Below are 17,738 nucleotides of genomic sequence, written 5' to 3'. Positions count from 1 at the left end.
GGGCAGGCGTAAAGTAAAGGGCAGGGACCCCTCAGTAGCACTAACATCTGTTTACCTCCAGTGCGCCCCTGTCCCACATGCACAGCTGGCTGCAGACTGTTCTCCTTGGAGAGCAAATGTGGCAAATGATGAAAGATGGTGGGAAGATGCAGCACATTCTTGTTGCTGATATTCCACAGTTTTAACTTGGTTTCATCTTAAAAAGGAAAAGGAAGTCAATATGCAAGATACCAGACAGGAAGAGATCACAAGGCTTCTGGAGACAAAACCCCTTCATCGGGCAACCTGGCCACTTTAAATCAGCCCTAGATTAATCAGCCCAGCCTTCTCGGCGTGCACCCACCCATCCCACTAGCATGAGTGGGCGTTGTGTGTAAAGGCATTGAATAGGGTCCAAAATCTCTGAGGGGAGGAGAATGAAGATCAATCAGATCTTATCAAAAAGATCCAATTTTCCCATCCTATCAACTTTTGCACTTTTAAATAAAAGAAAGGTGCACTAAAGCAAATCCAAATCCTCCATAGTGGTCTGCTTTCCACAAACATTCAGTACTGAGCCCACATTGTCCTGGAACGGCATATACAATTGGTGATAAAAGTTCATGATCGAGCAAGTTAGTTGTGTACAGATCTGCAGAGGTATGATTCAGTGTTTAATGATGCATGGTCATCTCCATTCAAATAGATTTTCTGAACCTCTTTCGCCCCTCATGCTAAATCAGACTATCTAGACGTCATGATATGCTTGTTCTGGCCGCGACAGGGTGCCCATCCTATCTAATAGCCCTACACAAACACACACCTCTATACCTCCTCTATAGCAACAGCTTCTCTCTGTTAAAGTCTGATTCACCAGATAAACTGCTCCAGGTCCGGTTTACATCCCACAGCGCCTGCTTCTCAGAGATCGCTCTCTTTATTTCGTCTAGGACCAGGTTCAACTCCTTGGAGCGCTTTAGGCTTTCCTGTTCGGCAGCATGCAGACGGTCTCTGAGCGCGAGGAACTCTCGCTGATAGATATCCACCACCTCACCTGCGGAGAGGGAAGAGAGAGGAAACGCTTTTTTCCCCCCTGCTCTGACAGGTTCCAAAAAGGCAAAGTGTCGTTAGTCATCCGTTCCCCCTCTCCGCTGCCCAAGGCACCAAACCTGACACAGAGGGAGAGAGAAGTAGGGCCAAATCACTGGCTGATCTGGAGGGAACTGCGCTTCCCAGCAAGTATAATCCTCAGAGCACTGGCCACTTTGTCTGGGGGCTCTGTACTACAGACAGAGCTGGTAGCACCACTTACTGTTGTTGCCTGACGCGTCCCATTAAAAGACCCTGTTGTCAGTTGCTTATAACTTTGCCAACCCTTACCGGTGAGGGAAACTGGGGCAGGGGGGAAAAGGGACTTGGAGCCAGTTGCCTGGGGAGAGAGACACATTTGATGAGGCACTGAGGAAAGACTGGGACAGGCCGGACAAGGAACCAGTGGGGGGGGAATGAGGGCAGGGGAGACAGATTTTACAAGGAGCTGGGGTGTAGGAGGAAAATGTGGACGGTCTAGGCAATGAGCTGAATGAAGGTGCCAGTGAGAAGGCAGGCTGGGGAAGGAGCTATGGGGTGAGGACTGAGATTGGATGAGGGGTCCCAGGGGGGAGACTAGGGCTGGAAACCAGTGACTAGAGAGGAGGGAGTCCTGTCAGATGAGATGTCAGCAGCTAGGGAACTAGGACTTGGTTGGGTGAGGAGACTGGAGACGAGGAGTTGGGGCAGGAGTGGGAGAACTGGGACTGGACTGTGGAGGGGGGAGCCTACAGGGGAAGAATTGGGGCTCCGACAGCAAGATCAGATGGGGCGACCGGGATTGGATGGGCAAAGAAACTGGGACTGGGAAGAGTAGCCTGAGCAAGCGGAGACAGGGCCAAGGAGCCAGGGGTTGGGAAGAGCCAGGATAGGGACAAGTTACAGGAGACAGCACAGAAAGGGTCATGCTTTGAGAAAAGTCTAGAGCACGTGCCCCTCCACAGCTTGAAATGGAACCCAAGGTTCCTATATCAACCCTCCTCTGCTGGCAGCAAATATCTGTGAAACCCACCGGCAGTGCGGGTGTCTCATCCCCCTTCACCATTTGTATTACCATAGCACTGTACTTAGGATCCCTAATCACAGACCAGGATGCCATTGCGCTCGATGCTGTACCAACACAAAACAAAAAGATGGTCCCTGCCCCAGAGAACTTACAATCTAAATGTAAGACAACAGATGATACAATACAGACAGGTGGGAGAGTATAAGGAAACAAAGAGACAATATTGCTCAGTGGGATAGGCAGAGGCAGCAGCTCAGCTTGTGTCGTGTTTTTGTAGGTTTTGTGGAAAAGGAGAGTCTGAAAGAGGGTAAGGAGAGAGCTCTGCAGATGGTTGGGGGAGCTACTCTCAAGTGCAAGTGGCAGCGTGGGATAAAGCACAAATGTTTTTGAAAATTTTACAAGTGAGAAACGGAAGCTGGTATCGTGGGCTGATTGGAGTCGAGAGCTGACATCTCAATAGTGAATGAGAGAGAACAGACAGGGAAGAGACAGGACATGAAAGGCCCTGAAAGTGAAGACAAGTAATTTATGTTTGATGCAACAGAGAGGAGGAGCCAATGACAACTTACTACTGCTACCAGTAACTGTTAGCTCCGGTGGCAGAGAATCTATGCAGTGAATCCAAAACTTCCAACCCTGCTGATGACCCAGGGGTTTGTCAATATGCCACCACATGAGGGAATTTCTGTTTTGGCAGTTTGCTTTTTTAGAAAAATGTAGGAAATGTCATACAAAAAAAAAAACCCCTACCTTAAAACATGAAAGTTGCAAAACCAAGCACGCAAAAGTTTGGAAATGCAGAATTAAGACCGCCTGGACAACCCTGTGCATGTGTGTTGTGATATGCTTTAATTACAGGATCATATACTATTTTTTCCAAAGGATCCCTAGCTCATTCAGTCCACAGGATGGCTGAATCAGGGCTATGTAGTAAAGGAGACTGTGGTCTGTAGGATCCCTGCCTCACTTGTTGAGGAAGATAGAAAGTACATAGTGAATAGGTCAAAAATAGATAGGATGGTCACATGGTGCTGCCCTGGATAATTATATTCTATCCCAACCTTTGCCACAGAGTTCTTATGTGATGCCGGTCAAGTCACTTAAACCAAACTGTTCACAGGTGGCCATTAATTGTACATCCCTCATTTTCTATGTGCCCAACTTGAGATGCTGTGGTCTGACCTGTAGAATTGCCGAGCACTCAACACCTAGAACAGAGTTGGTTGGAAATTCTCCCATGACACTGAGTTTTGTTGGAAAAATGTTGCTCCATCAAACTGGAAATGCCTTGTGAAAACAGTTCAGGTTTGAAGAACTTTTGTCGAAATACAGGCAGGATTCTGTCAGAGACCCGCCCTGGCTCCCTGCCAGCTCGCCTGGTGAGCTGCTGGAGATCTGCGGCTCCAGGGCAATTCTGCCATGCCAGGCCTTCCAGGCTTCCTACCTTGGAGCTGGGACCTGAAAGCTCTTAGAGCACCAGCCCCGGCACCCTTAGTGCTAGTACTGAGTGCTTGACTTTGCCGCTTCTTTTAACATTGGTTTGTGCGTGTAATCCCATTTAGAATGTTAAACATTTACAATATGTCTCAAGTCTACACCCCGGAGCAAGAATCCTGAATCTACAGACAATTAGAGTAGCAAAGCTGTAGTTAAGGAACAACCTCGATATCTCTTTTCAACTCAGGTTTCCGGGGATTTATATCTAACCTGGCTGATTTTAAAATCACCTTGGGTTGAAAATGTGCTACATAAAAATTGCCCACGTTGTTAAAAGATTTCATATAAAAGGAGAAGAAAGTGGACATTTGCCCTTCTCTGCTTCTTTATAATGTACTGTATAAAGGTGACCTGAAAGCTGGGGTTAAAAACAAAACAAACCAAAGAGACATTTCAAGAGCATGTGAGGAACAGAACGCTTGTCCCAGTGTGTGTATCTGACAGCATATGAGAGCGTGAATGACAATATGCACGCCTCCAAGACTGCGCAAGTTTCAGAGCACATGTCCAAGGATGTTTATGAGTAAGAGAAGAGGGGGGCGTGCACATGCAAATGAGCATCTATGTGTGGTGTATGGGAAGGGGACAGCGCGTGGGGCTTATGGAAAGGGTGGGCTAGCAGATTTTTGCCTGTCAATTCTTGACAGTTTTGTGAGGCTGAATGAAGGTGGGAGAGCTCGTGATACACATGCGTTGTTCCTCCAGCAAAACTAGAGGAGACCAGCTTGATGCTTCTGATAGCAGTGGCTTCTCCTTCCCCACCAATCCCTCTTCCTTTTTTTTAAAAAAGCTTTGGAACTTTATTTAAAAAAAACCAAAACAAAACAGCAGTACATGCTGGGTCTCCTTTATACAATCATAAGGAAACCAAAATAGGCACAAGCCTGATTTAAAAAAAAAAAAAATCCTTTGTAGGTCACAGCTTTAAGAGTCTCTCATGGCAGCACTTTCAACTTTTGCTCACACTGGCTCGAGTGATTTCTGTATATGAAGCAGCACCACGAGCTTCTGAAAACGACAGAGCTATGTCCAAATGGGGGTGAAGTTATCTGAACTTCTTTGAACAGGCTCTCAGATCACTTTGCAAAAGAGGACGCTGCCACACAAGGTGATGTTATTGTTTTTCCTATGGCAACGGAAACTACTGAGAGCAGCAGCCAGAAAAGACACAAAAAATAGCCTGTCTCCTGCATGAAACTCTCCAGTTTATTTTCCACTCTCCAGATAATATTATGTACATACCGCAGTGTGGCATCCAAGTGGGGAAGCTGGTAAGAAAGAAAAACTACACTGGTTAGATTAAAATTCTAGTTTAAAAGCTCAGTAATAACATTGCTTCCTCTCTTCGTAAATATGAACTCCTTGGATACACAGCTAGAAATAGAGCAACTGTAACTCCGACCCACTCCAGGGTGGGCTGGCGAAATCACAGCCAGGACAAAAAGCCAAATCTCCATCTGTGTCTATAGTCCCAGCTGCTTCAAGTGGACCTGGGGGAATAATTAAGGACAGGGTGCAGGACCTCAGCCTGCACAGATTGTGTTTTTAGCCAGATGGCATAAGGCGGCTTTTGGGATGATAAAAAAAAACGTGGGTGGAGTGGACATTTAAAGAAATACACTTTATTAATAAACAGCCTTTTGTTAAAGTATTCTGTAAGTTATGTTTCTGATTAGAAGTATTACCAAGACAGGGTGGGTGAGGTAATATATTTTATTTGACCATCTTCTGTTGGTGAGAGAGACAAGTTTTCAGGCTTACATGGAGGCAGTCAGCTTTACAGTAATTTAGACAGGTCTTACCCAAAAGGTGGTGATGGAGAAACAGCTGCCCCCATGCCTTGATAGTTCTCACTTGCAGAATCCTACATGGGTCAATTATAGCCCTCTCTTCTCCCCTTCCACCTTTTTCAACAGCTATATAAAACTGCTGGCAGAGCTTGTTAGAGGACTTGGGCTTTTATGCCAGTTCACAAGCGAAACATCGCTCAATACCACATTCACATCAGACACAGAACCCAGTAACTCAGCTGCCCTGGTGTTTGAGGAAGATATGCACCTGAATGATGACCAGATGCTGAAAATGAAAACCTGTAGAGACAGAGGCAATGCTGTTAGGAAGATGAAAACATTATAAACAGCCGCATTCTCCATTCAGGACATCTGCCTCCAGTTGTTGAGGTGGTACTCAATCTTAGGGGCTTCCTGGATATCCAAAGGACATCAGTAAGCAGACATGCCTTTTACCATATTTAACTGGCCAGGAAGTTGTATCCCTTGCGATCAGATGTGGATGTAGCCATGGCAGATCGGCACGCCCATCTCCTCCAAGTTCAATTACCGCAATGCACAGCACCTGTGGTTGACACTCAACACAAAGCAGATCCAAGTCCAACTCCTAGTAGACCCTCTTCTAAGCAACACAGGCCAAGGAGGACACATCACCGCACTCTTTGTGCTGCGCTGGGTCGCTTTTCCAAAGGAGATTCAATACAAGACCCTAATCTTCAAGGTTATCAATAAGACTGGGCTCTGGCTACCTCTGAAACGGTAGCTGTGGTGATCAGTAATGATCAAAGTAACAATGCTAAGAACAAGGCTCACAGGAGTAGGGAAACAGACCTTCTTGGTAGTGGAACCTCAGATGTGAAGGATCTCCCTTCCACGAGGCATGTGAGTAGCCATGGAGCTCCCCACACTCAGAACTAAGAGTAAAAAGCCGTTCTCTGTTTGCAACAACAATCTTAGAATAGCTCAGGTGAGGATAGACAGAATGTGAGAAGAAAGAAGCAGCAGCATGGGGTAGAGGGAAAAAAAACAACCAACCAGTGAACCCCTTCCACAGCGCGTAAGAAGGGATCCATTCATAGGTTGACATTAATAGATTTTAAGGCCAGAAAGGATCATTATGATAATCTAATCTAACATCCTGTGTAACATAAAGCCAAGAATTCCACACAGTGACTCCTGCAATAATCTGCCTAGCTGCTTGTATAACCGTAGATGCTCACATACCATGGTGGAGAGTGCGCTATAAACACACAGGTAATCTTTAATTTCAAAGCAAAACTGTGTGTCAAGCTGCTTATTTTTTTGTTTTGCTTTTTTAAAGCAGACATGGAAAGAATTGTATTTGACTACATCTCTACCATAGACTAGACACTAATAAATTAACCATTTTTAATTTTCCTGTATTTCTTCTTACTCTATTATTAATGAACCTGAGTAATTCAATATTACATGTGCGTGACTGACCACAGTTAGAAGCTATAGAATGAATGCTGGCTTGTAAATCACTAGACCCTAGTCCAAGACAAATTTATTCAACTAATATTACACTACTAAATCTAACACAGCCAGGAGGCCATCATAAAGAGACAGAATTAGTGCATAACTGTTAAGCAAACACCAACGTGGGACCAGGGCTCGGTCTATACTGACAAGAAGAGGACTGCAAGAAACCACTATTTGATATGCTTTGAGTCGGCAACACTTGCTCCGTGTCTTGTGTTCTCAAACAAAAATCTTTAGGCATATATTTAATAGCAGTTACTTTTATTTCAATGGGCAGATAAGCCACTCTGTGCAGACTTTAAATAAAGACTGATAAACAAGGGTGCTCCAAAAGTACAGATTTTCTATAATGTATTTCTGACCCAAACTGTGCCTAATTATACATATATTCCTCATTGAGGAGGCAGGCATTACAAAGTTTTAATTTTAAAAAATGAAACCATCTAAGTTTAATGCACAAAATGATAGGAAAGTTTATTAAAAACATGAAAAGCACATTTTCCCCATTTCAGTATCTCCAGTGGACAAATGGAATTTTACTAAACTTTTAAACACTGTCATCTGGGCTGAAGTCAATAATACAGCTAGCGAGACTAAAGATGGGTTTTCTTTTTTAGAAGTTATAAACACCCAAAATACCATGATCTTAGAACAAGAATGCCTCCCTCAGCTATAACACTGTCACCTATAATCTGTACTTCTGCGTCTGTGTGAGAACGAACTGAAGAGGAAAGAAAGAGTTCTGTTTACATTATCTTGTTTTTACCTTGCTGACTGCGGCATTAGCTATGTAAGCAGCTTGCATCTTAAAACTGTGGAACATAAGTTATAAAATACAATTTCCAAGGCATGACATGTTTTCAATCAATTCTGTGTCTAATTAATCCTTTCCCCAGCTGGAATTTGCAGGGAAAGTTAATTTTCACTCTTTTATTGTCCCCATCACCCTTCTAACAGATACACACACATTTCTTTAAAGGTTCAACAGTTTAAAGAGATTAATCCAGTGTTTCCAAATTTGTTAGAAGTTGTGAAACTCTCATTCATATAAGGCAGACTGTCCTCTGCGAGGATTAAGGCTGTGCTACAAGGTTAAAGAAGCCTCATTAACTTAAAAATTACACTCCTGCTTGAAAACATTTTATGTATTTTTACAAGCAACACCTAAGATTACCAAAAACGTTTTTATTCACTCACACCTCCCTGTTTACTTTGTGTATTTGACAGCACTTTATGCATAAGCCATTCCACATTTTCCCCCCCTTTGAACAGTTTGTTTTCCCTTTTTGTGTGTGTGAGTTTTTCACACTGTAACATTGCAAAGAGAGAGAGAACCATTTAGAGATGCATGAAAAATATTAGTGTGTAAACCACAAAAAAAGACAGGGGTATTCAGAGTGTAGTACCTGAAACTCTCTCTTTTTTAGGTTGATGGGTGTCTAACTCAAATACAAGCAGATGCCCATGAACTCCAGATGATCTAGAGTATGGCATATAGTATTTATATCTTTTAACTGAGCCAATTAATACACACAAAGCATTCAGTAAGGAGTAAAACAAGAGCAAATATTTTTGTGGCTAGAATTGTTATTTACTATATTTGTATAGTGCCTAGTGCAATGGGTTCTCAGCACGGTTGGGGCAACTGCACTAGCAATATAAGTATTAACAAACCAAACAACATCATCTAATCTTCCTTCCCCTCCTAATCACTAAAAAGAGATATTGGGGCCTGGTCTGCAAAAGCTGGAAACACGGTGAAGGGGCAAGGCATTTCTTAATGGCTTTTTCTAGAGCACTACACTCTGCTCATGTCAGAGTTAGAAGGGAAATGTCACTGATTATTCATTCACTAATGACCTCTTTGCTCAAGCAGAGAGTGGTACTTTTCATTAACTGGAATGCTGATGCACAATTGTAGCAATTTGCTGCATTTCCAACTGAGGGTTGAAAAAGTTAAATAGCATCTAGCTTTAATGCTTCTATCCTATAACATCTATACCAGGCTTTTCACTTCTCTGTGAAGTTACACATTAGCTTGTGATTTAATTACAGTGCCTCCTGCTTGCGCAAGATAGAACTACAGAATTAAAGTAACGAGAATAATTTTATTTCTTATGGATTTCCAGTCATCATTTTGTAAATGTCAGCACCTAATGTGTAGCTGGAAAATTCCTGCCCTCACACTCGCACTCACAAAAGAAGAGCTCAATTCTTAAGCGAGGGAAGGTATCTTCTGAAAAGCCATTAGGAAAAACAGAGATGGCTGTGTCAGATAAAAGCAAGTTCAAAACACAGAAGTGACTTGCTTCTAATTAGGCTGAACAAATTTCTGTGCTAGTGTCTGTTCAAAATAGCTCCTAGCTACACTTCTCAAACTGACAGATTCTGAAAAATCTACAGTTTTCATCAACGCCCTCCAAGTGTAAAAATAATTGCAATGATAATTCTCTTAAAGTATCCAGAGAATCAAACACACTGGGATCCAGACTCAAATTCTCATAGTACTTACCAAAACACCAAAAGTGTGTCTGTTATTTTGTGGTTTCCCTTTTCTTGACATTCAATATATTGCTGCAAAGATAACGAACATAACAAATTGTCTGTGACGTAGTACACGTCTGTGCTAGATGACAGATTTGACAGGGTACAAATGGGATACCAGAGCATCTCAGACAAGGTATTCTGCTACCTAGTGAACATTCTGTGCTGAAACAAAAATCTATAGGCCTGGGAGAATGATAGGTTTCACACCTTGCTATGTTCGGTCCTCAGCCATTAGCGACGCTCTTCCCAAATGTGTATTTGAAACCTATTCAGGAATCAAAGTCAGAATTCAGCAGTTATTCTACAACACAGTCCGTCATAGAGCCATATGGTCCACACGGAGGTGGCACTGCTTACGGACTAGCTGCTAGGACCTGGCACAGTCAGTCAGTTCTCAAACAAAGGTGTCGCTCATTAGCTTACAAGCAAAGTTTACGGAAGCATAACTAGGCTGGTGGTCAGGATAATTGCACTAGAAGAGCTGGAGTGACATTTTCCAGAATCACTTAAATAGTTTACGATCTCATACAGAAGGCTCCCCTCCCTGCATTGAGTTGCTCTTTAAAACAATGGCCAAGATTATTTATGTTTTAAATGTGTGGCTAAAATGAGGGTTCCAAGTCCATATTTAGGCACCTGTACAAGCAGCCTGATTTTCAGAGATGCTGAGTACCCAGCAACTCCCACTGAAATCAGTGGCATGCACACATCATGATTTTTAATGGTGGTGGGATACACATACCCGGATCGACCCACCCACATGTGTCTTTGTTGACTCACATAAGGAGACGGGGGAAGAAGAAACATTTGTTTGGAGAAATAAAATAAGCTTTATGTGGACTCTGCAAACAGATCAGAAACACTGAAGCAGATAAATTTTGGGCCAACTAAGACAATGCCAGTTTAACATGCAAATACTTCACTACCAAGGAGAATTTTCTGTGGTTTTGCTCCTCTTAAATTGATATAAAACCAACGACAACATTCACTAGTCGGGGAGGGGAGGAAGCAAGGGTATCACTTAGTCATAGGTTTTCAGTTCCGATGTTGAAACGGAAATAAAACTTCAGAATTAAGCAGGGGAGTCACACAGTACACGTTCAATTAAAATTCCAGCTTTGAGAGTCCCTAAGACTAGCCCATATCCACATCTGTCAGGAGCTTTATGACTTCACAGTCTGTATTAGTCTTTAAAATCGCATCACCGTCTCCCAGAAAGCCCTTTGTGCGTTTTAAATATGTCAGCATTTCAGGACCAATTAGCTTTGTTTTTGTGCTTTGAAGATAACTTTCCCCAGCAGAGCATATTGATGTACAAAGCCTGGGATTTCTCCTCCTCAGTCTTTCAGCAAATGAATATAAAGTCTTTAATAACTGCATTTGCCACTCTATAAGTAACACTTTGTAAAATTAAAAAAAACCCCAAATTTATCTTTATAAAAATCTTGGTTTTGAGGGAGCGACTGCACATTTTGTTGCAAATTCTGTAGTCTTGTGAGGCAAATGCTCGTTCCTAAGAGCAGAAAGGTAAGGAAACAAATACAATTAACTGCAATGGAAGTTCAAGTCCTCTGCCTACAAGGCAAGCTGAGTTAGTGCAGGTAGCTGCCAACTCTCTAACATGGAATTTAATCCTGATCTGAGAGGACCATCCCCATCTGTTTTATTTCAAATATGGGCAACATGCTTATCCATCAAGCTAGAACAGTTATATTTGCCTGATACCGTAGCCCTAATGTGCAAGAGTCTGATCCTGGGGCCTTGCTCATAGGTGCCTGGTTTTCTACCAGCAAGTCCAGCCAAAAAAGGGGCCTGACAGTGTCAGGCCAAAGTCTGGTTATTGCAGGCAGGGGAGGTGCCGGATCATCACCCGTGCCAGCCCCTACTCAGCAGGGCTGCCTCCTACCTGTGTTGGGCGGCTGCAGACCCCAGCCCTGACTCTGCAGGTGAGTCCCTCCCAACCCGGACAGAGTGGGCGTGGGGACACCAGGGGAAGAGCAGCGAGCAATGGGGGAGAGGTTTTGTGCGGGGGGGGGGGGGGAAGGTTAGGGGAGGCCGGGCGGGGGAGAGAAGTTCCAGCACTCCTGATGGAGTGTCAGATTTTTAAATATTACAAAGTTGGCAACATTGCTCGTGGGAATAAATAATGCAGATCTGGGCACTAAATTAGCTAATATTACAACTCAAATTACACATGGCAGACTTGCAATACAAATGATTAATTCCAGAAACTTTTTTGGGTTGGTATCACAAGGTGGACTTAGCGTGGAGTGCAAAGGCCTGTACTTCAAAATTCTCACAAAAACTAGAATGTTGAGAAAAGGTTGCTAGACAGCATTGTCCACCAATGCAAACTGCGGAAAGCAGAAAAACAAGCTCTTAAGTAATTCAACATCCCACCACACTCCACTCCTCAGCTCCCCTTCTCAACTTTGGCTACTTTCCTGATGCCACACACATCTTATACATCTCCAACCTCATCCTGAATAAGCCAACAGGCACCCTGGATACGCAGACGATGCCAATTGGTTCCGTGTTCTGATGATTAAGTGAGTTGTGTATGGGTTGGTGTAGCGTTCTTAAGTTACACTGTATATTGTTCTGGTTCAACTGCAAAACTTTTATATTTTACTAAAAGTTCCATAGAACCAGTAAGTTTTTTGCGTGAAATTACTGCAGAGTTGGGGACTATATTCAACTACGTAACTGTGAAAAAGAGGAATGTTAGTCCTTTGTAAATGCAAACCTCATTGCAACCTGAACTATGAGGGTGTAAACCCCTGCAAGGATTACACAGGTATCAGTAATGACTCCATAATAAACTGCTCATGCCACCAAAAATAAGTTTTTGTCTGTAAATTAGACCTCCCATTTGCTAGTTTGTTCCTGGAAAGAGGGAAAGTGCTGCATGATACTTGATTTTAGATGTATTCCACAAGGAATCTGAGCAGAAGGCAATTCTGCTGGACCATCTGGTGCTACAGTTCATTCTTCTGACAGCCTGTAGCATTCCAACTAAGAGAAAGTGCAAGAAAGCACTGATTTACCAGGAAATCAAAATATTTAGCTGTCCTCTTCGCTTAGCTGAATGTCAGAATCAGCTCAACAACATAGTAACTACCCTCACCAGGCGGATTCGTGATTGACAAGGTGTCTTCTTCCTTGATGCATAAAGTCTAGAGACAGACTGGGGAACAATATCTTATTAGTGAAATACTTTAATTGAATGTTTTGAGATATGTATACACACACATGCAAAAACCACAGAGAACTCCCTAACCCACTTTAAGGTTAGCAAAGAGGCAAACTATATAACAAATTAATCATGACTCAAGGCCAGATTTCCAGGTGTGCACAGCATCCACAATGGAAGCTGGATTTTCAAGGAAGCTCTGCTCTCATTTGAGGATTCAGTTAATTCTTTTAGGTGCCTAAATGCAAACTGAGTTTTTTAGAAAATTTGGTACCCAACCATTACTAGAAACCCTAAACTGCAATCAATTGCTTTATATTTCAGTTTCTAGATAAAATTCAGGAGACAACAAAACTGGAGATAAAAACCATCCAATCATTAACAGTCAAAGTTACTCCTTAGACCAGGCACATATACAAGAACCCCATTTTGTTCAAGATCTTAAGTGTCCAGAGAAAGACAGCATCTAGCATTCAGCCACAGAAGGAATAAAGTCTTCTTCCCCATATCAGGTAAGATAGATTCTAGGGAGTGGCAACATTAGATTTAACAGTTCTTGTTCTATGTCTGCTTAGAGAAAGATCAGATGAACCATTGTTTAAACATATAAGATGCTGAAAGTGTTCTGAATCACCTAGATATTACAAGATCTTGTCCAAAATAGACCTTTTATAACAATCTCACATAAAATATACCTTAAGTTTCCTATGCCTACCTTTACATTTGTACATTTAGCACTACAATCGTTTATTCTGGATCCATGCACAGTCCATGGAATAAAATTTAAAAAGCACATTTTATGCCACACAAAAGCTGATTCTGTTTCACGTCTTCCCATCCATGATATTTTCATGGCCTAGTTAATTTGCCCATCAGCCCCCTATGCCTCCAGTGTGTATACCCTTTCATGCTTCCCCTGAAAGAAAGAAAAAGAAAAAGAAACGAAAAGAAAGAAATTCAGCTCTATTTTGATTTATCCATAATCAAGACCACAATTAGGAGAATTTAAAGGTTTAGAATTTAAACCTTGAGTTAGTTGCCTCCCTTACATAAAATGTGTAATTCGTAATAGCTGTATAAATGTTTAAGTGAGTCACACACATTCATTATTTGTTTACAGGATAACAGCTTTCCCGCTTCATAAATATCCCAAGTGATCATTACTCCATGCTCAATCCCTATCTGATTTAAGCCACTCAAGAACCTCAGGGAATTCCAGATGGTTAATCAAAAGCCAAAGAAGGGATGTGTCTCATCCCATTTTACAGTTTTAGAAGATCTTACGCCAAAATAGTGAAGTAATATGAACAACATAATCACCAGTAACAGAAGAAAGCTCATTTTTGTTTATTATTGGAAATACTGGTAGGTTCATGCGGAGTTAGGAGATCCAAAACTAAGTTAAAAAAAAAAAAAAGATGATTTTCCAAATCAATAGAACACAGCTGTTCTGCTCAGAGGTACTGTATCACAGGTCAAAGTGCCAACCCTCCCCTATCCTGAGGAGTGACAGTGGTCTCAAAATTTGATTGGGGTTTATTATTTAAACCATGTAACTACTATGCTTATTAAATAGGCAGCCAGAGGGGTGAAGAGAGATGGGATATGGGATTAAAACCCCTAATTTAGCTGGAATCTTGTTTTATACAAATAGCAGTTGCATGCAAAGGCATCGTTTGTAAAACCCATGAAGTTACTTTCTCTTGTGAGCCGTTTTCAACTAACGGGTGGCTGATGTCATATGACACATTCTCAGTAAACTACTGCCTTAAAATAGAATTTGCCATTGCCTAATAAACTCTAGATAGTGTTCTAATTTTCCAAGTTTACTGAACAGCCATTATTTCCACGTGTGTATTTTTTAAACACGTAAGGCTCAGATTCATGAAAGCATCCCCTAATCAAAGAAGTACTTAAGCACCACTGACATCAATCAGACTTAACTTTAAACAGATGCTTAAGTGCTTTCCTGGTTTGGGGCCATAAGGCTTAAGAGAGACTGCATTTCCATCCACATAGGCTGAGTTTAGAAATACAGATTTAGCAGATTGATCAGACTGGTACCCTGTAGCAAGCTCCTCACCCCACAGAAAACAGTTTGGCTGCACTGATTGTTAGAGGTACAGTTCAGCCTTTTAGAGAACAAGCAGATTTTTAGTAAGCTTTCCCAAGGGCTGACATGCTGACTCAGCACATTACTGATGTTGCTAGCATGTTGATCCCTGATTCACAGCAGTTCTTCCAGCCCCAGTGTTGACAGCAGCTCTTAGATTTGAAAAGTCGAATCAGCACACTAAATACACCACTACTGTGCTGAACTAATGTCAGTCTTTATAGGAAGCTTATTAAATGTCAGCCTGTATGGGGGGGAAAACAATCAAAGGAAGGGAAATGCTCCCACAGACTGTAATTTGCATGGATCGTTTTTTATTTAGTCCTTTAGTAAGAGCCTGTGATATATTTTAACAACATTTCAACCTGAAACAGCTCCACAGAATGAACTAGAAATGCAATGTGTGATTAGATAGTGAAGAACCACCAATTAAAGGAACAAAGTTACCATATTTGCTGCAGAACGTTCAGCAATAATTCGAATCCATCTCCTAATTGATTTCAGTTTCATTCCAGCACAAACTCCCTGAAAGGAGTGGAAAATATATATATAATTATATGAGCATTCCACATTGCTTCCAAAATTCCCAAGCTAGCATTTCAAATCTACATTCAGAGGACACGCAAACCACACCTTCTGAAAATGGACATTAAAAACACACCTTTAGCAGATACTATTTCAGGGACTGGCAGACCTGCCATAATGGGTGCACATGAACATACATGAAGACGGGAAATAAAAACTCAAAGCCTACACCATATGGGAAGGAAGAGACTAGAATCAGCCTGCAGAGATAAAGACTGGATCCAAGGCCTGAAGCAGTGTGCTATGATGCAGAAGCTTGCTGGAGCACACGGCTGACAGATGCAACGTTCTGATGGATAATAATCCATGCAATCTTTGACTCACTGTTTGAAAAACGAGGCGATTAATCTATCGTGCATGCCTGACGCTTCTAGTTTTAGAGAAGGGCAAGAACTTGAAACAATGAAATTGTCATCACCCACTCCCAGAACAGGTCTTAGGTGCCAAATCTTTACTCAGATCCAAGTGGGTGAATCAGATTGAATGGTTTGAGCCTCAATCTGCACTTCAGGCTTCAGCATTTCAATTGCAGAAAACTGCTGAAGGACAAGAAAAATCTCATGATGGGGTCCCACCAGCACAGTTTCTGAAAATGAAAATCATCACTAATTAATCTCTCAGAATTCTTTCAGCGTGTCAACACAGTAGTGGATAAAAAAGAAGCAACTGATGATTTATTTATTTAGATTTGCAAAAGTCCTTCAGCAAGGTCCCTCAAAAGACAGCACTAAAGAAACTAAGTAGAAAAGTATTGTCATGGATCAAAAATGGCTCAGAGACAGAAAAAGTATAGAATTAAATGACCAATTTTCATCCTGGCATACAGTTAACAAGTGGGGGCTTCAAGATTCTATATACCAAGTCCAATGTTTAATATATTTATTAATTATCTGAGAAAAGGGGTGAGTTGCAAACATTTACAGATGACACAAGGTTATTTAGGTTAATCGAGACCGGAGAGGAGTGAGAAGAACGCTAGAGAGCTAGACAAACTAAGTAAATCGTCAACATGAAGGCACATTAAACTGAATGTCAATAATTGCAAAGTAATGCATGCTGGAGAGAAAAAAATAAGATATTCCTACACCTTACAAAAGTCTAAATTTACTACCAACTCAGAAAAGGGACCTTGTAGACAGCTCAGTTAATGTTCAGACATTCAATGTGCAATTGCAGTCAGAAAAAACAAACAGGAGGTTGGGATGCATAAAAAGTTGGGAATAATAATAATATGGAGAACATCATTATATAAATCAGTGATGCAGTCTAATTTGGAATAGCATGTGAAATACTGGTTACCCATCTCAAAAAGGATAGCTGCAGAATTAGATGGGAGTCAGAGAAGGGCAACGAGAACGGTCTATGGGCCTGGAAAAACATGGAGAAATTGAAAAGATTGGGACTTAGAAAGGATCAGGGATCATGACAGAAAGTACATAGAAGAATGAATGGTCTAAGGAAGATAGAGAGGACAGAATTGCTTGACCTGTCTCAACAAAAGAACAAGAGGCATTCAATTAAATTAAAAGGTTACAAATTCAAAACGGATACAAAGGAAGCACTTTTCCCATATGATATGTAATTGGACTGTGGAACACACTGCCACAGGAAGTCACGGATGACAAGAACTTTGCAAGATTCAAAAAGGAACTGTACATTTTACATGGACATCAACTACATGCTAACAACAATTTTGGAAGGGACTTTAAAACTCATGCTTCAAGGCTTAAACCCAGCTATAACTATGAGGGTACATCTACACTGGAAAAAGTGACCAGCGGCATGGATGGGGGTGGCCTTGGTCAGCTGACTGAGGCTCATGGGGCTAAAAATTGCTGTGTAAACATTCAGATTTGGGCTGGAGCCCGGGTTCTGTCACCCGGCAAGAGGAGAGGGTCCCAGAGCCTGGCACCAGCCTGAGCCCGAACATCTACAAAGAAATTTTACAGCCCCGCAGCCTGAGCCTCGAAAGCCCTGAGTCAGTTGAGCTGAGCCAGCTGTGGGTGTGTAATTACTGTGTGGATGTATCCTTAGGGCTCAGATTGAGATATAAACTTGGGAGCAGATTGTCCCATATGCCTATCGCGGAGTTCTTACACCTTCCTCTGAAATACCTGGTACTGACCACTATTGGAGACAGTATAATGGACTGCATGGTCCTCTGATCTGATGCAGTGTGGCAGTTCCTACGCTCTCAACATTTGGAAACAGGTCCAGAAAGTTCCTACAAGTATTACAAGTTTACATGGATATTGCAAATGCAATTTTTTTTTTCCAAAGCAGAACTTCTTCATTAGCCATCTAATTATTCTAGCTGTGCCGCACAAATAAAGCATTCTAAGCATTTTCTCTCGCATACAAAGCAAAGGCTTTGTTGGGGTTTTTTTTTTTAAGCTCTTATTTGGTTGGGGAATAAAAAGATGCTGGAAGTGAACA

At 41.9% G+C, this 17,738-nt stretch overlaps 1 protein-coding gene across 1 annotated transcript in view; it reads right to left on the bottom strand.

Annotated features, from left to right (window-relative positions):
- The window catches only part of MGAT4B (alpha-1,3-mannosyl-glycoprotein 4-beta-N-acetylglucosaminyltransferase B), an 82,277-nt gene that overhangs the window by 22,322 nt on the left and 42,217 nt on the right, over positions 1-17,738 (bottom strand). The window contains exons 2-3 of the mRNA XM_067567223.1: positions 854-1,033; positions 56-196 (exon numbers count right to left, since the gene is read on the bottom strand). Of these exons, the coding sequence (XP_067423324.1) occupies positions 56-196; positions 854-1,033 (321 nt within the window). The remainder of the gene's footprint in view (positions 1-55; positions 197-853; positions 1,034-17,738) is intronic.

The sequence above is a fragment of the Emydura macquarii genome, unplaced genomic scaffold (genome assembly GCF_026122565.2).
Source record: "Emydura macquarii macquarii isolate MOO-44397 ecotype Brisbane River unplaced genomic scaffold, CSIRO-AGI_Emac_v2 contig_2768, whole genome shotgun sequence".
NCBI classification, from domain to species: Eukaryota; Metazoa; Chordata; order Testudines; family Chelidae; genus Emydura; species Emydura macquarii.
This window is presented reverse-complemented; position numbering and strand designations above follow the sequence as displayed.